General features: G+C 39.7%; 1 protein-coding gene across 1 annotated transcript in view; it reads left to right on the top strand.

Moving 5' to 3' along the window:
* Window positions 1–21,919, top strand: part of LOC127621820 (potassium voltage-gated channel subfamily H member 5-like) — a 134,693-nt gene that overhangs the window by 80,186 nt on the left and 32,588 nt on the right. The window contains exons 8-10 of the mRNA XM_052095565.1: window positions 9,215–9,414; window positions 12,832–13,084; window positions 16,767–16,963. Of these exons, the coding sequence (XP_051951525.1) occupies window positions 9,215–9,414; window positions 12,832–13,084; window positions 16,767–16,963 (650 nt within the window). The remainder of the gene's footprint in view (window positions 1–9,214; window positions 9,415–12,831; window positions 13,085–16,766; window positions 16,964–21,919) is intronic.

The raw sequence follows: 21,919 nt of genomic DNA on the forward strand, positions 1-21,919 counted from the left end.
TAAGGTCTTGGGCAGCTACCCAAGATCTCTCCTCTGGTCCGTATCCCTCAAAGTCCACCAAATATTGCAACTGGCTCCTTCGTCGTCTTGAGTCTATGATCTCTCTGACCAGGTATGCTGGAGCTCCATCTATCTCCAAAGGTGGTGGGGGTTCCATTTCCAGGGTTCAAGGGCTAGATGCAGAGTGGACCGGTTTTAACAATGACACAAATGAAAGGAAGGAGAGATGTGGTAGTTAGCAGGAAGGTCTAGTCTATAGGTCACAGGATTTAATTGTCTTATGATATGAAATGGACCTACATATCTGGGGCTGAGCTTCCTGCAAGGTAGCCGCAATCGAAGATCCCTTGAAGATAGCAAGACTCTCTGGCCTGGCTGGTAGTTGAGGTGGGGATGCCTCCTACGGTTGGCCTGAATACGTTGAGCCCAGATGGCATGTTAAAGCCTGACATGAGTGCTGTCACACCCTCTCACTTCTCCTGATCCAATTCTCCACAGCTGACACTGTCGAAGGGTCACCTGAACAAGGGAAATGGGTGGTTGGTTGCCCAGAACACATTGGAAAGGCGTAAGTCCTGTGGAGGAATGCTTGAGTGAATTCTGAGCATATTCATCCCATGGAAGAAAGTAATTGAATGTCCCACCGGATGGGGGCAATAATGACAGATGGTGGTAGAATGGAGTCTGGTAACAGAGGCCATGTGAGGGGTCATACCTTTTGGAGAGTGCGTCTGCTTTGCTGTTTCTGCTGCCAGGTCGATACGTGACTGTGAACTGATATCTAGTGATATCACTAGATATACAGACAGCGTGCCTGTCTTGGATTCAGACGTTTAGCACTCTTAATGTATTCAAGATTCTTATGGTCTGTGATTACCTGGAATGGGTGGACCGCCCCCTCTAGCCAGTGTCGCCACTCCTCTAACGCAGCTTTGGTAGATAGAAGCTCCTTGTTGCCCACATCATAGTTCCATTCTGCATTGGTCAGTTTCCAGGAAAAAAAAGCACAAGTATACATTCTGCCTGGTGTGCCGTATATTTGTGAGAGCACAGCTCCTATCCCAAAGTCAGAAGTGCCAACTTCTATGATGAATGGTAAACTTGGGTCCGGATGTTTGAGAATAGGGGCTGTTGTGAACTTGGACTTGAGCTTTTTAAGGCTGCTTGTGTTGAGTCAATCCATTGCAACTTCTTGGGTTTACCTTTCAGGAGAGAACCTAACTGAGCTGCGGTGATACTGTAGTTCCTGATTAACCATCTGTATAATTTTGCGAAGCCTAAGAATCTTTGTAGTTCTTTGATAGTTGTAGGATTTGGCCATGCTGTTACTGCTTTGATTTTGGACATATCCAGCTCTACCCCTTGGTGACTGATAATGTATCTTAGGAACATAGTACTGGAGGTGTGAAACTCACATTTCTCAGCTTTTACATAAAGTTGGTTCTCCTGTAGGCAAGTTAGAACAGTCTTAACTTGTTGAATGTGCTGTGCTTTGGGAGTAAATAAGGATATCGTCAATGTAGACGATGACACGTTGGTTTAAGAGATCACGGAAAATCTCATTGATGAAAGACTGGAATATTGCTGGTGAGTTTGCAAGGCCGTAGGGCATGACTTGATACTCATATTGCCCTCTTGTGGTGAGAAAGACCATCTTCCATTCATCTCCTTCTCTGATTCGGATGAGGTTGTATGCACTAATTTAGTGAAAATAAAGTTGTTCTAGGGCTGAAGGAACTAATGGAAGAGGATATCTATATTTGACTTTGAGTTGAGGCCACGGTAATCAATGCAGGGTCTGAGGCCACCATCTTTCTTTTCCTCAAAGAAGAATCCTGCTGCAGCATTGGATGTGGAAGGGCATATGAAGCCTGAAGTTAATGCCTCTTCAACATAATTTTCCATTGCCCGAGTTTCTGAAAGTGACAGTGGGTCTGTATACCTTACTTTTAGGAGGAGCTGCATTAGGCAGGAGTTCAATGGCACAGTCCCAGGGATGGTGAGGGGGAAGTTGGGCCACTTTATCTTTATTGAACACCTCAGAAAATTCTGCATACTCCACAGGAATCTTGGTTTGGATGTGAACGTCGGGGCTTTCTATGCTGGTAGAAAGAGGCAAATCTTACCTATTCTTTTCCGGTCGGTGGAAGAGATTGAATATAATGGTTCAGATATTCGTTAGTGGCACGTAGACTGGTAAGTTGAGTTTGGAATCCATGTAGCACATCCCTCTGGTAGTTGAAAGCTGCTTGAATCTGTGATACTTCCACTGGATTCAGATCGGGCAAAGTATTCTTTAACAAACTCATACAGGAGGTCTGGTTAGAATCCATTTTGCAGGAGAGTTAAATGAACACATCCAAATCAGAAATCACAAACGTAGTAAGTAATACAGGCAGAGGTTGGCAACAGGTGATCAATCCAAACAGGCCAACAATACAAAAGGAGTAATCCAAGATCGTAATTCCATTAAACATGCAGTAGAACATAACATGAAGCAGAACGAGATAGCAACAGATAAACGCTTGGTAAGGCAGGTGAACTGGCAATAATTTGCAAGGTGTGAGTGTGCAAGGCTTAAATACAGAGCAAAACAGGAAGTGATATGGCAGGAACTGATGTAGCAGGAAGCAGGATGTGACAGAGTTCAGTATTCAGGTGAGGGCTCCCTCTGGTGGATGGGAGGCCGCTCAGATTTTACACCTATCCAGGGCCAACCCGTGGGTTTCTGGGGCCCTAGGCGAAATCATGAAAATGGGCCCCACTGGTGTGAATATTGTCATTACTTTAAAACATCCATAGAACCTCTGCAAATGTAATGTGCACTCTATAGCTCAAGAGATGAAAATAACATGTCCAAGGACTGTTTCCCTCAAGATGTTAGGTTAAATGTACATGAAATACATTGCATAATTTGAAATTAAATGTATAAAGGGAACGTGTGTAAGTGTATAAGTCAGAATTTCTTCACTATTTCATGTTTTTCACCATTTTAATCACCTTTCAACTTTTTTGTAGTAGTACAAATAAACTAGTGTCTCAATTAATATGAGGTCGTGGAAGTTGCAAGTTTAAAAAATATAGGGTAACATTTTACAATAAGGTTATATTTGTTAATATTAGGAAATGCATTAGGTGTCATGAACTGAGACGGAGGCATCAGCTTCCTGCAGGGAGCTCTACACTGGGGCTGAGAGCTGGGCCCAGGTTGAAACGGACCTGCCTGTTGTTTAGAAGCCGCAGGGGGAAACCCTCTGCAAGCAGATGGAGCACAGCTCGCGCTGGAACGGCGGCGAGGCATGATGTGGGAGGTGGCCTCCATCTGCTTCCTCACTGCCGAAGACTGCTGGGCAAAGTCTTCAACTGTGTCGCCGAATAAGATGAACTGGGATACAGGGGCATTGAGAAAGCGGGCTTTGTCGGGGTCCCGTATCTCGACCAGATTCAGCGCTGACCGAGTGCCAGCGCTATGACCTTCATGGCCCGGGGGGCGTGGTCAGTCGCTGAGCGCAGTTCCTGCAGCACATCAGGATCAGGACTACCCAAGTGCAGATCTTTATGTGCCTTGGCCTTGTGGACTGGCAGGAGGGCCATGGAATGCAGGGCGTAGACAGCGTGAGGGGTTGCTCTGCCGTCGAGGGTAGTGAGAGCAGAGGAGCGAGGAAGCCGGATTTGGGCAGTAAATGGTGCCCTCTATGGCTTCGTCAACTCATCGTGCACCTCCGGACAGAAAGGAACTGGGGGGTGCGTGGCTGTGAGTGGTGCCCTGACCCGAGGAACCGATCGTCTAGCCTTGATTGGTGAGAGGGGGGACGGAGGGTTCCCAGCCCCACGCTCACGGTGGCCCAGGCAAGCATAGCAGACATCTGTGCGTCAGGCTCAGACTGGATGAGCAGACTCGAAAGTGGCAGCCCAGTTGAATAATCAGCATCAGACGCCGCTGTGACGCTCTCCGATGCAGTGGCGAAATCATCATCCAGCTCGTGGGGTCCGAGAGAGACATCAGACTGGCCGTGGGGCGAGCTGGTCTTGTGTCGGACCCGGACGAAAGCAAACGAGAATACTGGGGCGATTGGTTCGTGGGGATTTATCCAGTGAATCCAAGCCCACTGCACTCCCCAAATTGCCTTCAACGCAAGCAGCGCCGGCCCCAATCCCGTACGAAGGAGGTTCAGTGGCTTTCTCTCGGAGGAAAGAAAGTAACGACCGCAACGTTGCCGTGGTTATGTTCTCGCAATGCGAACATGAACCATTCATAAAACGCTGCCTGACACATCTTTAAAAAGAAGTTCAACGCCAATGTGTATACTCTTTTAGAGGAAATATACTCTTTTACAAGTCTATTTGCTCTTCAAGGTAACGCTGTCGAAACGGTCAGGGACGTGGACTGCACTGGCTTGCAGAGAAGGGAGAAAGCTGGTGGTAATGCACCGTAGGATCCAACAGCAATGCTAGATGCGAGTGGAACAGTAGTGGAACACCAGCTTGCTGAACACACAACCGCTCGGCTCCAAAGAAAAAATCTGAATGGACAGACGCACAATTCTGCCTGCCAATTTCTCATTGGCCTTTTCTCAAGTTCAGAGGTAACCGAGGCCTTCAAGAACTACACCTAGAGTCGCTTCATTCGACACAATGTCGAGTGAGCGACAGACAGGGAACAAAAAAATATCAAAAACATTGTAGATTCCATGTGATACACTTTTTGTCTTGAATTTGTTTTGCTTATCATAGAAACTTCTTTCCTTATGGTCATTCTTCTTTTTCTCTGATTTTCACTTGTGCTATTTGTTTATTTTGCATCTCTTTGCACTGTCTGTGAGATGCAGTGAGTTTGACCTATTCTGTTTGCTCATCTTCTCTGCTCTTTGTGCCAGTGGCAGTTTGTTCCTTGTATGTTTGCATGACCTTTATGTTAACAGTGGACTCAGCCACTGCAAAAAAAAAAATATAATAATAATAATAATACAAATAAAAAATAAACACCCCAACAATTAACTGTGAGCTCTGGCAAATCCCTGCTTAATTACTCATCAGAAGCGTATGCTGCGTGATGTGCATTATGTAAACCTTAATTCATTGTTCTGCATCTGCCTCAGTGTGCAACTGCTGCTTTGCTATGTGCACATAACTCTTTGCACTGTTAGTTATTATCATTAAGGTATGTGCCATCATGTTGGTTGGCACATATTTGTTTTGTGTTCATGCACATGTGTATTTCTGGACTGCCAGGCATATTCAGTGACAAGTTTGAAATATGTCTCCGTATATAACTCTTTATTGCCCTCATACATATTGTTTACACTAGTAAAACAGACAGCATAATGACAAATGCATGAATCATTGGTACACAATTTATCTGCGTCATAGTGCAGCACTGGTATCTTCCCTAGAAATGAATTGCTGCACCAGAGCATGAAAGCTATCATCATTACTCAGCATACTTTTGTTCACATGGGCAGTTAATTAATGTTTTGGTTTCCATAATCTGTTAATATTCATCAAACTGCTGCTGGTCTTTGGCTTATGTGTCAAAAGAGGGTGAATGCACATTTGAGTGGATCAATTGGCAAAATCTTGTCAGTCACTGATTTGATTTAAAATGCATTACCCAACTACCCAAGCTTCTCAGTTTCCAAAGGAATCTTACCTCTCTGGCTATGCTGTTCATCTATTCTGTCCACCCTCTGAGAACATACTGGTAACAAAGTAACAATAGATTCAAAAACTATTTTGGTCTGGGTTACCATGGAAACGCTCGGATATAAGTTGGGATAGGATTGGGGGGATATTGTCAGTCTGCTGGAAAATATATATTAGGCAGACTAAAAAGCTACATAGCTGGCTGACACTTAGAACAGATCTCTTTGAATAGAAACAAACATAAACGTAATTTTGTATTAGCCAATGAGAACATAACGTTTGACAATTCTCCTTGATTCAACCGAGTTACTTTATTAGAATATACTTTTACAATTAAATGTGCATTGAATAATTTAGCATATGCTTTTATCGAAAGCAACTTACAAATGAGGAACATCACAATAAATGTATGATACAGGAGCCAATAATATTCACAATACTGCAATGCTGAGTTTCAAGAGTAGTGCAGATGTGCAAATGCAGAAAAGTGGAGAACAAAAAGATAAAGTTTGTTTATTGTTATTTCCTATGTTTATGGTTATGGTTAAGTGCTTGCAGAAGAGGTGTAACTTCAGCCATATACTGTACAGTTGCACCAAAATCTATTTGAACACTTTTTGACACTTTAGTCACATTTAAAGGAATAGTTCACCCCAAAATAATTATTCTCTCATTCATTTCTCACACTTATGCCATCTCAAGCTTGTATGACATTCTTCTGCTGAACACAAATAAAGATATTTTAATGGATACTATGTGTTTCTATCTATTCAATGCAAGTCAATGGGGTTCAACCCTTCCCAGCTCAAAAAAGGACATTAAGGCAGCATAAAGGTAATCCATAAAACTCCAGTGGGTTAATCCATGTCTTCTGAAGCGATACGATTGGTTTTGGTGAGAAACATTTATGTTACATTTACATTTATTCATTTTGTAGACACTTTTATCCAAAGCGACTTACAAAAGAGAAATAATACGTCATAAGCGATTCATCTTAAGGAGACAATAATACAAAAATTGCTGCATTACAAAGATTCAATAGCATAGTAGTATAGTATCAAAGACAGATTAGAGTGCAGCAAGTATATATATATATATATATATATATATATGTGTGTATACTGTATATATCGAAAAGTCCAGGAAAGTCCGGAAAAGGGATTTGGTGCCTCTTTGTGTTGGTACAACAAAGCGCCGCTCATTAGCCAGGCTTCTGGTAGGAACGTAGCTGTGTGGAAATTATTTTAGGTGTGCTGGAGCAGACCCATTGACTGCTATGTTTGCCATCATCGGAGCCTTGAATTTAATTTGTGCATCAACCAGCAGCCAGTGAAGGGAGATAAGGAGTGATATAACATACGCTCTTTTTGATTCATTAAAAACCAGATGTGCTGCTGCATTCTGGATCATTTGCAGGAGCCTAATTGCACATACAGGAAGGCCTGCAATGAGAGTGTTACAGTAGTCCAGTCTAGTTATGACAAGTGACTGAACAAGAAGTTGTGTGGCATGTTCAGAGAGGAAGTTTCTTATTTTCCTGATATTGCAGTGTGTAAATCTACATGGTCGTGCTGTCTTTGAGATGTGGTCTGTGAAATTGAGTTGGTTATCGATGGTTACCCCTAGATTTCTGACTGTTTTGGTAGGTGTTACTATATTTGAACTCAGTTAAACGGTGATGTTGTGTTAACAGCAGGGTTGGCTGGAAAGTTGAGGAGCTCAGTCTTCGTGGGTTAAGTTGCAGGTGGTGTTCCTTCATCCAGGCCGAGATGTCTGCCAAACAGGCCAAGATTTGAGCAGTCACCGTGGTGTCGTTGGGCTAGAAGGACAAGTAGATTTGTGTGTCATCGGCGTAGCAGTGGGAAGAGAACCCATGTGCCTGAATGATGGGTCCCAGTGATGTTGTGTATGTAGAGAAGAGGCCCAAGCACTGAGCCCTGAGGTACCCCAGTAAATAGCTGATGTGACTTGGACGCCTCACCTCTCCAGGCTACCTTGAAGGGCCTACCTGAGAGAAAGAGGCCAAAATTTTACTCCTTTTTCACTATAAAAAGTGTGTGGACAGAGCTCTGTGCATGTGTCAAGTGCGGGAAGTGTAATCGAGTTTCAAATCATGATCACACCAAGGAGACTGAAGATGGCAAGATTTATATTGACATATTGTTCTGAGAAAAGCTCTACAGTCATTTGTCTGCAGATGTCACCATTTTATACAGTATTTTATGTAATTGCATTCAGATTAACCATTTTTTAAGCTAATTTCTTAAGTACTTGTATTTCCTGCAAGTGACATGTCCATATATGTTTGACAACCAGAAAGTGTCTGAATACATTTTGACTTCAATTTAAAAAATACTTTGTATCTACTGTTTTATAACTTTATTAACCTATAAAACTTTTTTTTTTTTTTGCTTTAAAAATGTTCCATTGCTATCTTTCTCGAAAAGAAATGGCTCTTTGATATTTGGTTATCTAATGCATTTTAAGTGTGGCTTAAAGGTGGGGTATGTGATTTGCAAAACGGCCGGCAGATTTTGAAAATACACAACTCTAAGGTCCTACCTTCTCTCCTCCAACGCTCGCCCTGACTCCACCCATTCGAAAAACATGGACGCGCAATCATGCACGAGCGAAAACTCAGATGCGCAGTGTTCTAGCAGTGTTCTAGACTCACTAGTCAAACAGTGCATTCACCTGTCAGACAATTTTTCAGAGCAAATTGTTGACACAGCAGGAGGAGGGGTCGCATACCACTCTTGAAAGGTGTAGAGCTGATTTTCTCATAACTGTAAAAAAAAAAAAAGAACATCGCCAGCCCTGGCGTCTGTACAGCGGTCTTCTATTCAAAACAGGATTCATAGAAATGTGGAACAACCCCACTAGCACTATAAAAGCTCTATTCTCCATACATAAATACAATCGCTTCCTGTTACTGGGTCACGAGCTTTGAGTATGCGCACTGAACGGGACACAGCGCCAGGGTGGTGGGGGAGGGGGCATGGTACGACCGTTTGATTGACACATTTTCTGTCCAATGATTCTAGATGGTCTTGAAAATGATTGGCTGGAGTTTTTCGAGTCCTGCCCGTTCCACAGATGATTAAATTGCTTAATTTTCATTTCAGTGCTTCTAATTTACAGCCAGTAAGTGGGTTAGGAATAGGATTTCAAGTTATTTTGAAAAAATGGTCAAAAAAGAAAATCACATACCCCACTTTTAAGTGTTCTGATGGTCTTTTTGGGGCCACTGTACAGTATATGGTTTCTCCATAATTTTGTACCAAGACTGTTCAGTCAGCATCATGTTGTTAACAGTTTTTACTCTTTTTATAAATAATGTGATTAAATGGTACATGAAGCTAATCCACTGAGAAGTAAACAAAGAAAGTCTAAATTGCATCTGCTCTCTATTTCACCCATAGCATTCAAATGAAGCTCTCCTCTGCCGGCAATTAGACTCCCCCATACTGTATCTCTTTCAGACACTCTCACATCAGTCAAGCCTTTGATTTTTATATAGCAGCTTTCTAAAGTTCCCCTGTAGTTCACTTTTCCCCTCTCTCATTTGCAGCTCTACTGTATGCCACCATCTTTGGAAACGTGACCACTATCTTTCAACAGATGTACACCAACACCAACCGCTACCACGAAATGCTAAATAACGTGAGAGACTTCCTTAAGCTCTACCAGGTGCCTAAAGGACTGAGTGAGAGAGTTATGGACTATATTGTGTCCACGTGGGCCATGACCAAAGGCATAGACACAGAGAAGGTGGGTGAACTTCTTATGTACTCAACCCTCATGTTCTTTTTGGGATATTATTGGATGAGATTGGTCCCTCTAATCATATACTGTACATATGAATAAGAGAAAACTTAACTCTAAATATGGCAGCTTTAAAAATGGAGGTTCCACCTTACAGTCAATGTCTATTTACTTGAGAATGTGCATGCGCATTAGCTAAACCAGCCCGGAAAATTATTATTATTTTTTTTTTAAATATGTTGCTTTAATATAATCTTAACCAACAGTTTTGTAGTGTTTGGTCTTTCCCAAATCAAACTAGGCTGAAGCTGTACTTGTATGACTAGAAAAAGCTGTGTTTTTGTCAAATAGCTTTACAAATATGGCCGCTGCGTGACCTGACTTGCCTTAAAGACATTTTTTGGGGGTATGAGACACCCCAAGGCCTTTTAAATAGCTTGTAAATTTTACTTAATACATAGTTCACCCAAAAATACAAATTGTCTCAACATTTACTCACTCTCATACCATCCCATATCTGTATAACCATTGCTGAACACAAATGAAAATGTTTACAAGAATATTTCAGCTCTGTAGGTCCTGCATGGATTAATCCATGTTTTCTGAAGTGATGCAATTTATTTGGGTGAGAGACAGATCAATATTCCATTCTTTTTTACTATGAATATCCACTTTCACATTTATAATGTGAAAGCAAAAGTGGAAATATATAGCAAAAAGTACTTAAATATTGATCTATTTTCACTCATAATTATCATATTGCTTCTGAAGACACGGATTTAAGCAGGAGTCATATGGATACCTTTTATGCTTCCTTAATGAGCTTTTTCTGCTCTTAAAATCAGCTTTGCTGTGATGTAGGGATATTGATTATGGACTCCATATCAAAATATTCAGACATAGGCACTGCTATCTGAAGGGAAATAGTTTTCTTTTACAGTATCTTTTTTGATTGATGCAATCATTCTGTGAAAAACTTCATTCACCAAACTCAAAAAAGGGAATATGGAGAAAAAAAGGGTAATCTTTCTTTCTCTCTGCAAGTTCCCCTCCATCAAGACCCCCCTTTTTTATTTTATTTTAGAAGAAAAATGGAAAATTGCATTATCTCACAGGAGACATCAACCCTCAGGGAATATCAAAGATCTATTCAACCCTGGGCTCAAATTTAGACTTGCAGTATAAAGGACTGTCACAACTGATTTTTATGCAGTGCAGGGGGAGAAATCTTATCCATTTATTGACATATAGCATTGGGCATAATGGGCAAATTTGAAAAATTTCTTTGAGGACAGCAGAGGTGAACATGCAAACCAAAACAACAACAACAATAAAAAGACACTTAGTTATGAGATATGAATAAGTTGAGTTGAAAATGGGTTGACCCTTTACGAAATTGTTTTCGTGAAGTGTATGTACAATAGCACAAGGTTTTCATTAGAAATACTATATTTACTGTGCGTTTTTTTTTTTTTTTTGCATTCAGAGGCTTTATATGGAGTTAAGTTGAAAATACGGTGCATTTTGAACTGTTCTGAGACCAGTGCAGACAGACAGCACACTGGAGGTTAAGTCATTTACTAAATAGGGGTCAAGGGAGCAAGTGAGCATCCTATATCTTTCCTATGAAGCCTAGTGCATTCAATCCAAACTTCCAATCAACAATTCAGTTTCAGGCTGCAGATGATTTTTGAACCTCTCGACATGTTTGTCAGACATGGGGCAATGGTAATCAGTACTTAGATTCAGAATTTATAATGTATAATATTATTTTAACATGGTTGGCAGTGATTGGATGATGCTGTTTATTATGTTTATTAGGTACTACTAGTTGCAAATCAATAAGTGAAATGGAAAATTCACACAGCAGTCATGCTGGGATATCAGGAAGTTAACGATTAAAGCATAAAAATTAGTTTTAATTAACCCACCTCATTGCGTGTCACTTATTTTTGAGTGGCTGTAAATTGTGTCAAATGTCACTGCCTGTTTGTCTCACCACACAAACAAACATGACAAATACAGTCTTTGATGTGACATGTCACATCACATACTGATGTCAAGGTTGAGGAAAAGAGCGAGGATAAATGAAAAATTTATCATAAAGGACAAACCCAATCAAAAAAGGAACCCAGATGGTTGACATAGTCCAGGGAGCTGGTGTGAACAGGAGCTGATTGGCGGATGTTGGGGATAGGAGGAGGGCTGGTTGGTAACTGAGGCATCAATCAGGCAACCAGGAAAGACAGGTAGGGTCCAGCAGGTACAAGACAGACCTCACTGGGAGATTAAATTGAGGGAGAATTGAAAAGGGTAACAAGGTAAACAGGTGATGCAGGTGAACTAATAATCAGACAAATGATGGGGCAGATTTAGCACTAAAAACAGAACTGACAGGAGAGCACATAGCCTCACACACAACAACACCAGAACAGAGAACTACAATGAAAATGACAGAACACAATCTGGAACCATGTGCTCACACACAACATGAAAGACAAGACATGGGTGTCAGGATTCTGACACAAAGAACTATAAATAAAGCAGACTGTTGTAACAGGATCCTGATAACTCAGTCATGGATTCAGCCATTTCTCTATTAACCTCTTGACTCTAGGTGCACTACACATTCATTCCACTCCTGTGAACAATATGCATCCTCAGTTATTTTATATATAAAAGTTAATTTCTACTGTATCTATTGTGTCAAAATCAAATAATATTAGTATGATAATAATATTATGCACTATTCATAATATTTTTGTAATAACATACTGTAGATCTTCAGCTCAGGCTTAATTTAGTTCTCGCTGTAGACAGTGCAAAAATAAAATATTCATGTGATTTGAGAAATTGACATTTCTAAATACCACCAGCAACTGAACAAGTTTCTACTTGACTTCTTTTTTTCTTTTCTTTCACAAGTAATGAAGTGCATTACAGCAGGATAAACTGCTCAATTCAATCCTTTGCAGTGTCTGTCCTTTACATAATTTCAATAATAGTCACTTAATCACATTATACTGCACTACAGTTTTTTTCCTTGTGTATGCAGATATGTCTCTAACATGTAATAGCAATTCCAACATAAAATGAAGAGTTTCAACACATGTTCATTGGAACATGTATATATTGTACTTTAGAGACAATTGGTCTTAATAACTATTAATATATATATAAACAGTATGGCTTAACACATTACATTTTTAAGACCACCATAATCTGTGATTTTTGTGTATGTGTGATTTTTCTCAACATTTTAACCTAAATAATTTTGTTTTTTTTACTGTAAACTTATTGATTTTGATTTCTGTGTTAAAACATCTGCACACAGGTTTTACACACAATTACACTTATATGTACGGTTAGTGAATGAGAGCCAATGTGTCACTAAAACATTTCGTTCCTTTCTTCACTTGGTAGGTTCTGTCCATCTGTCCTAAAGACATGCGTGCCGACATCTGTGTACATCTGAACCGTCAGGTATTCAACGAGCACCCTGCCTTCCGGTTGGCCAGTGACGGCTGTCTGCGCTCTTTGGCGGTGGAGTTTCAAACCACACATTGTGCTCCAGGAGACCTAATCTTCCATGCAGGGGAGAGTGTGGACACTCTTTGCTTTGTGGTGTCTGGCTCATTGGAAGTCATTCAGGATGATGAGGTTATTGCTATTTTAGGTAAGCATTCTCACCCCTAGAGTTACACACATATACAAAAACATTTATATTATTATTATTATTTATCCCCTTTTCTCCCAATTTGGAATGACCAGTTCCCAATACTTAGTAGGTCCTCATGGTGGTGCAATTACTCACCTCAATCTGAGTGGTGGAGGACAAGTCTCAGTTGTCTCCACTTCTGAGACATCTTATCTCGTGGCTCATCGTGCATGACACCATGGTGACTCCGCATGTGGAAGCTCATGCAACTATCCGTGGTCTATGCACAACTTACCACGTGACCCATTGAGAGCGAGAACCCCTAATCGAGACCACGAGGAGGTTACCACATGTGACCGGGCCAATTTGGTTGCTTTGGAGACCTGGCTGTAGTCACGCTGCACACACTGGACTCGAACCTGTGACTCCAGGGGTGGTAGACAGCGTTAATACTCGCTGAGCTACCCAGGCCCCCCATTTGATACCACTTATTTTTATATATCTAATTATTTTTTTCTCCCCTTTTTCTCCCCAATTTGGAATGCCCAATTCCCAATGCGCTCTAAATCCTCATGGTGGCATAGTGACTTGCCTCAATCCGGGTGGCGGAGGACGAATCTCAGTTGCCTCCGCGTCTGAGACCGTCAATCTTATCACGTGGCTTGTTGAGGGTGTTACTGCAAAGACATAGTGCATGTGGAGGCTTCGAGCTATTCTCCGCAGCATCCACGCACAACTCACCACATGCAACACCGAGAGTGAACCACATTATAGCGACCACGAGGAGGTTACCCCATGTGACTCTACCCCCCCAGCAACCGGGACAATTTGGTTCCTTAGGAGACCTGGCTGGAGTCACTCAGCACACCCTGGATTCGAACTGCCAACTCCAGAGGTGGAAGTCAGTTTCTTTACTTGCTGAGCTACACAGGTCCCTGATATCACTTATTAAGAGTTTCAACATAAATCATTGGCTTTTCAGACTGAACGCACTGTAAATTCGGTGACAGTATGTTGAAAGTTCTGCTACTTAAATCGGCCTGTGCTTGTCAAAATTCAAACCACTGCCACCAGTAGCTGAAGCTATAAGTGTTGTTGAACATACGCCGCAATTGAACTCCAGTTTCTGGAGTGTCAAAAGTGAGTTTAGTTGTTAATGATGTTATGCAGTTAACATAAATGTATATATTTTTTTAACCCTTACCCAAACCCCAACCCTAAACCTAGTTGTCAATGTAGCCTCCAAATCGTGCTTACCATTGCCTATGTGAACACGATTACTTTCGGGTTCCCATGGGACCAGAACCCATGTCGAAAGGTTGCTCTTACTGGGGATGGTGCTTTTCATGAAAAATGGGGTCGATTGACAAGTTGATTTCCTCTATGATCATGTGGTGGCTTTTATAAAAGCAAGGTACAACTAATCACACATATCACGAAAGCACACAGTTTTATGGCTAAACTCAAGTTAAGTAATGGATGTGCCACCAAACAGAATTGCAAAAATAATGACTTTTCCATCAGGTTACCCTGTTTGAAAGTGATTTAGTTTTGTGATGCTAGTGGCACTGTAAAGGGATCAATGGAAAGGAGGAGTCGAGAACTGGCTTTTCAATATAAATAATAGTTTTAATGATAAACTCAAAAGACAACATAAACACACACATGACGGACATGTCCGCTAACGATCTCTCTCTCCCGCACGATACTCTGCAGTCGGCCTTTAAACCTCAGAGGCTTGATTAGCCTAATACGGGACCGGGTGCGTAGGATCACGACCCGGCCCTGCCCTCCGCCCTCCGCCCTGCCACAGGCACCTAAATGAAACATTTCAGCTCTAAGTCAGAGATAGGAACCAGTTCAAGGTCTGAACAATTAAAACAGAATAGCTATTAGAGTTGTGATGAACAAGTGCACAAACAGGCATGTTTATTATGAACTCTCTGGTGTTTTGTCTGTCTTTGAATGGCCATTACCCTGTGATATTTTGAGTTTTGCTGTAGTAAGTGACATGACCTTCGCTGACACTCTGCGTAACCGCAGACAACATCACATTAGACCTTATGAGACATTATAGAGAGGAACTTAAAATCTGTTATCTCTAATGGGGAATCAGATCAGATGCTCTTTTGCTTTAATGATTATGAAATGAAATAAGACGCAAGCACAGTGAGTTAATTAGCCCCAAGGCATTTCTTGAACCCACCACATTAAACCTGCTGGGCCACTAATGATGCCACTCATCAAAGGCACTGAACACTGGGTACTTACACTTTGTACACATTCTATCATAAGTGTGTTGTAAAAGTTCTTTGCATAGTCATTTTGAAGATCAAATTATTCTCCAAGTTAGATTCAGAGCAGACAAAAATCACCATGAATGCATAAACAGTAAAAGACCATAGCTAGAACTATCAATTTCAGAGCTGTCATGCACCCATTATTTTTTTATATATTTTTTTAAGTGGCACTAGTGGTAGTCCTGACTCTCATGGTGCGCTGCAGTAGGTGCAATAAGACATTACCAACTTAAAATGAAGTTGCAAGTGGTTATGTGTCTATGATAGATAGCAATACAATTTTAATTAAGCAGGGACCCAAATTAAATAATCAAATGTTAAATAAAGTGCCTATAGACAATCATCATACCTATTTGGAATAGTCACTTTTTTGTCGTACAGCCTGAAATCAAAACCCAATAAAAAAAGTTTCCAGCTTTATTTTTCAAATTTTGCCTTTTAAAAAAAGGAAAACGGAAAAACATTTCCCAAAATGTTTAAAAGGTGAAAAACTAGAATAACAGAGTTTGAAAAGTGATCATACCCCTGGATTAAAAACTTTGTAGAGCTATCTTTTGCTTTAATCACAGCCATCAGTCTGTTTGGATATGTCTCTACCTAGATTGGGGAATATTTACCATTCTTCCTGTTTGGTTTTCTCCAAATATAGCACTTGGAGTTCAGTCCAAAAATTAAAATTTTTGTCTCATAGTCCTTGAGTGAATAAAAAACTTGTAGATTGACTTGAAGAGAGCAATACACCGCCGCTCACCCCACAATTTGACTGAACTCTTTTGCAAGGAAGAATGGGCAAATCTATTCCCCAATCTATGAGCCTGATGCTAGTAGAGATATACCGATGGCTGTCATCAAGCAAAAGGTAGCCCTACGAGTATTAAATACAAGGGTATAATCACTTGTCAAACTGTGTTGTCGTAGTTTGTGTGTATATATATATATATATATATATATATATATATATATATATATACAGTATATTATTGTTTTTATAAATTTTTGGAACTGTTGCCTTGTTACATTTTTTAATGTTGCAAGGCAAACAATTTTTAGGGTTTTTAATTTTAGGCTATAAGTGAAAAAGTGAAATTGCTCTTTAATGGGCTTTGATTTTAGGCTGTAAGACAAACAAAAATGTACTATTCCAAATGTGCATGATGATTTTTTATAGACACCAAAGTATTTTTCCTTTTAACAAACTTGACAGACATTTTCTTTGTGTGTACATTTTGATTACAACTCCTTTTGTGTTCTACTTGGGGAAGAAAGTCTTATATGATGATGACAGTATTTTCTGGGAAAGCAAATGATCTGCGGAAGGTGCAACTTGATTGGACTGACCAAATTAAAGCACGTGAATTTTAAATGTAATTTCTACCCATAAACCCTTTCATCTCTTCCAGGTAAAGGTGATGTTTTTGGTGACGTGTTCTGGAAGGAAACCACTCTGGCTCATGCTTGTGCTAACGTTAGAGCTCTGACTTATTGTGATCTGCATGTGATCAGGAGAGAAGCCTTACTTAAAGTGCTGGAGTTCTACACGGCCTTTGCCAACTCCTTCTCCCGCAACCTCATCCTCACCTGTAACCTCCGCAAGCGGGTAAGCACCACATACTCAAAAATGTGAACTGACCCCATTATGCCAACAGACCCTGTTGGAGTTTTTGTATACATCGTGGTCCAAAAGTCTTGCCCAAAATGCTCATACATAATAACTTTTTTAACCGTTAAAATGGTTTAAATGGAATAAAATAAAAACATCTAGGTTTTCATTGTGGCCTCAATATTCTGGACCTCAATGTATGGGTTTTTGTTGTATCACTCAAATGTCTAAATCAAATTATTTGTCCTAGAGATTCAGACATATCCTGATGCACTTTCACCTCATCTGAATGTGTGGCGTGCAACCCTGCTGTGTCCAGGATGTATATAGGTTCAGAGCTCTGATTGTGGCTTTCAAACCTGATCTCATATTCTTAAATACATAAATGATTAATTATGACAGACTGCCCGTGGAGAGCAATGTGTCTCCTGGCTAAAGAAAAGACCTCAGCTTTGCAATTTATACACTTCCATTGAGAGTTACATAATTGCTTTGTATTGTGTAAGACTCTATTTATATACAAAGATTTCATCTGTTGCCACATGTAAAATACACCGATCAGCCACAACATTAAAACCACCTGCCTAATATTGTGTAGGTCCCCCTCGTGCCACCAAAGAAGTGCCAACCCGCATTCTATTCTTTTCACCACAATTTTACTGAGTGGTTATGTGAGTTATTGTAGACTTTGTCAGTTCAAACCAGTCTGGCCATTCTCTGTTGTCCTCTCTCATCAACCACTGACGTGCGGTCTGGGTAGGCAAACTAGGCACTGCCTACCCTGCCAAAATTCAAAAATAAAATGTTTATTAAATAATAAACTTGTATTTATATTTTCACTTTTTATTCTTGTGATTTATATATGCAATATGTGTGTTATTCCAATTGTTTAGACGTTATGATGACAAATGTAGCAGTTACGCATAATCAACTAAAAACAAATGGTAGAATAAGCAGTGCTTTTACGGTCCATTCAATGCAGACGACAAGCGGAAAACCCATGTTACGCATGCGACTTCGATCCTGTATTCTTTAACATGTACGGCAAAAGCACAAATCTGCTGTGCCTTTTGACGTAAATATGTTATGCCCGTAATCATCTCCGCTACGGATCAGACATGGACCAATTAAAATCGAGATATTCCTGGACATTTGCGTAGCTAACGTCATTACACCACAGCTAGCCAAATTCAAAATCAAAATGACAGCACCGGCCGTAATCACGGAATTAAGAAATTTTTCCAAGCTCGATTTTAATTCCAAATATGAGTTAATTGCAAGAGGGAGGTCTACGCCAGCCTTAGATGGACTAGTACAGCAAAAGGGCCCAAAACTTATCCGATCATTTCAAACTGATTGGTATGTAAGATAAGATTGGCTATGTGGCTGTGCGCTTGTGTGTGTGTGTGCGTGAGAGAGAGAGAGTACACTCTGTATATATACATCCTGATTTGTACATTTCTTGATATGCCGCGCTTGTGCGTAATGTTCACTGTTATTACGTATTATTAGCTTAAACAATAAATCAGGTAATCTGGCTTTCATAACTGAGTGCCTAGCCTCTTTAAGACATCACCGCACGTCACTGTCATCAACAAGGCATTTCCGTCAACAGAACTGCCACTCACTAGATGTTTTTTGGTTTTGGTACCATTCTGAGTAAATTCTAGAGACTGTTTTTTGTGAAAATCCCAGGAGATCAGCTGTTACAGAAATACTCAAACCAGCCCATCTAGCAACGTCAATAATGCCACAGTCCAAATCACTGAGATCACAATTTTTTCCCCATTGTAATGGTTAAAGTGAACATTAACTGAAGCTCCTGAACCATATCTGCATGATTTTATGCACTGCTCTGCTGACACAGAATTGGCTGATAAGATAAGCACATGGATGATTGTTGGTGTCAGATGGGCTGGTTTGAGTATTTCTGTAACTGCTGATCTTCTGGGATTTTCACACAAAACAGTCTCTAGAATTTACTCAGAATCATGCCAAAAACAAAAAACATCAAGTGATTGGCAGTTCTGCGGATAGAAACACCTTGTTGATGAGAGAGGTCAACAGAGAATTGCCAGACTGGTTCAAACTGACAAATTCTAGTGAAAAATGTTGTATAGTGAAAATATTTCAAAAAGTAATGGCATAAATAGTTTTGATTGATCAATTAACATTTTACAAAGTGCTGTAAACATAAAAATAGCTAAATTAATATTTTGTGAGACCACCCTTGTGAGACCACTAATTCTCCTGGGTACACCTGGACACAGTTTTTTAATGTTATTGGCCGATAGGATGTTTCAAGCATCTTAGATAATTCTGAACATATCTTCAATGTGTTTAGGCTGACTCAATTGCTTCTGTCTCTTCATGTAATCCCAGACTGACTCAGATGTTCTGTGGGGGACTCTGTGGGGCAATGCCATCTGCTGCAGGGCTCCCTGTTCTTCTGTTCTATTCTGTTCGCAAAAGAAAAGTTTGGGAATCTAAAATCTATATTTTTTATTAATACACTAAAGCAGAAGATAAAAATAACCATCTAAAGACAAATGTTTTTCTGAAACATCTCATGTGCAAAATACTTGTGCACAGTATTATATATCACTGAGGAAACAATTAGCTAAAATAGGTGTGTTAATGTCAGCTTTATATAACAATTGAAAAAGATCCTTGCACTATCCTACCAAGTAAACAATAATGTAAGGAAGAGTAAGCCATTCCTCGTCACATATTTGATAAATCTTTCGTAAAGCAGCTTGTATAGTTGGAATGCACTGAACTGTACGAACACATACAGAAATCACTAAGCCACAATATTAATTTATTTCCACTGGCCACAGTAAAAGGAGGATCTATATGTATCAAAATGTATGTGGACACCCAAACATGACACCCGTATATGATTGTTGAGCATAACCAAACCTGTTAATTAGAAACAATTTTTGCTTGTGTAGTGCATATTTAACATACAGTACATAGGCCTACTGTATTTAGATATCAATGATTCTCATAGGTCGATTATTATTTGAATATGCCATCACGAAGATTATCGCTAGGAAACATATTTTATACTGACCAATTTGAGGAAATAGAGAAAATAGTGTGAAGTGTTGTAAGGGCAGAGTGTTGATTTTGTTTGCTAGAGAAATGACAGAGGCTGCCAACTCGCCCCACTGTGCTCAGTCATCTGGGTAACACTGCTGATGGGCCGCCCTCCTCCACCCACCCACTCCCCAGCAGAGCACACTTTGAATAAATCATGAGTCGAATCAGCAGGAATGCAATTCACACGCACACACACACACACACACACACACACACACACACACACACACACACACACACACACACACACATGTTGTGTTTCCATGTTTTATGGGGACTTTCCATAGACATAATGGTTTTCATACTGTACAAACTTTATATTCTATCCCCTAAACCTAACCCTACCCCTAAACCTAACCCTCACAGAAAACTTTCTGCATTTTTACATTTTCAAAAAACATAATTTAGTATGATTTATAAGCTGTTTTCCTCATGGGGACCGACAAAATGTCCCCACAAGGTCAAACATTTCGGGTTTTACTATCCTTATGGGGACATTTGGTCCCCACAAAGTGATAAATACACGCTCACACACACACACACACACACACACACACACACACACACACACACACACACACATACAAACTTATCATGCATAATGAAGAAGTATGGCCACCTACTAATATTATAAACAGTTATTGTCATCTCATCTTTATCCTGATACACCATACACACTCACATGAACAACAAAAGCAATGGACACACACTCATATTTTTATTTTTACTGTCCTCTATGTATTACACTCTACAGACATAAAACCCTCCTATCTGTTTTCACAAGGAGTGTAACAGTTTAATTGTTTTCTCAATGCATTGATTGAAATCAATGTTGATTGTTTTAAATTAGTAATATATGTATATAATCAGTGTTGGGTATAATCCAAATACAAAGTAATCAATTTCTGTAATCTAAATATAAAAAATAAAAAACATTAGTGTAATGCTTTACATTTTAAATTCTTGTAGTCATATTAAAGCTATTGACTTTCAATTTATTTAATTCGTTTTAAGTAAATTATAGAGTTATGCCTATTTCTAATACATTATTTATGTAGAATACATTAATTTTGGCCCCGTATCGAGTCATTGTATAGGAGAAATGTTTTGTGCTGAGTGTTTGACTTGTGTGTAACAATGAACAAGAAAGAAATATAGAGAATATTTAGAATTTGTTGTGCAGAAAAGTGTTTTCAAAAGTAACTTACAAGTAAAGTAATTAGAAATGTTATTACTTTTTCCAGTGAAGTATTATTAAAGTAATCTGATTTTATTTTTAGATAAATAATTAGTAATTTGTAGTGGATTACTATTTTTAAGCAACTTACCCAACACTAGCATATATATATATATATATATATATATATATATATATATATATATATATATATTATAACCATGATTACCACCAGATCTTAGGGTCTCCAAAATCTCCGTAACCGCTGTGTATGCACATAGAGTACCACACTCGGAACACATATTGTTTGTATTACACTCTTTGTTACATTCCAGGAGCCTATTTGAAGTTCCTATCAACTTACTTTAGGTGCAATAAACACTCTCAACAACTATGTAATTCTTTTTCTTGCCTACAATACATTAGATTTGTTAGCATTTTAGAAAGTTACTGGATCTAATCATTGTTCACTTTCTCCAACTCAGTTGAATCGTTCTGAATTTGCACTTGTGACTTCACTTTGCATCTAAATGATTAATTGTCAACCCAAAAATTCACACTAATAGTTTTCACAGCTCTTTAAAAAGTCCTCCGGTTTGCCTTTTGCCCACTTGTCCATATCTGAACGTCTTATCAGAATCAGAATCAGAATGAGCAGTATTGCCGAATAT

This window comes from Xyrauchen texanus, chromosome 28 (genome assembly GCF_025860055.1).
Source record: "Xyrauchen texanus isolate HMW12.3.18 chromosome 28, RBS_HiC_50CHRs, whole genome shotgun sequence".
Taxonomy (NCBI): Eukaryota; Metazoa; Chordata; class Actinopteri; order Cypriniformes; family Catostomidae; genus Xyrauchen; species Xyrauchen texanus.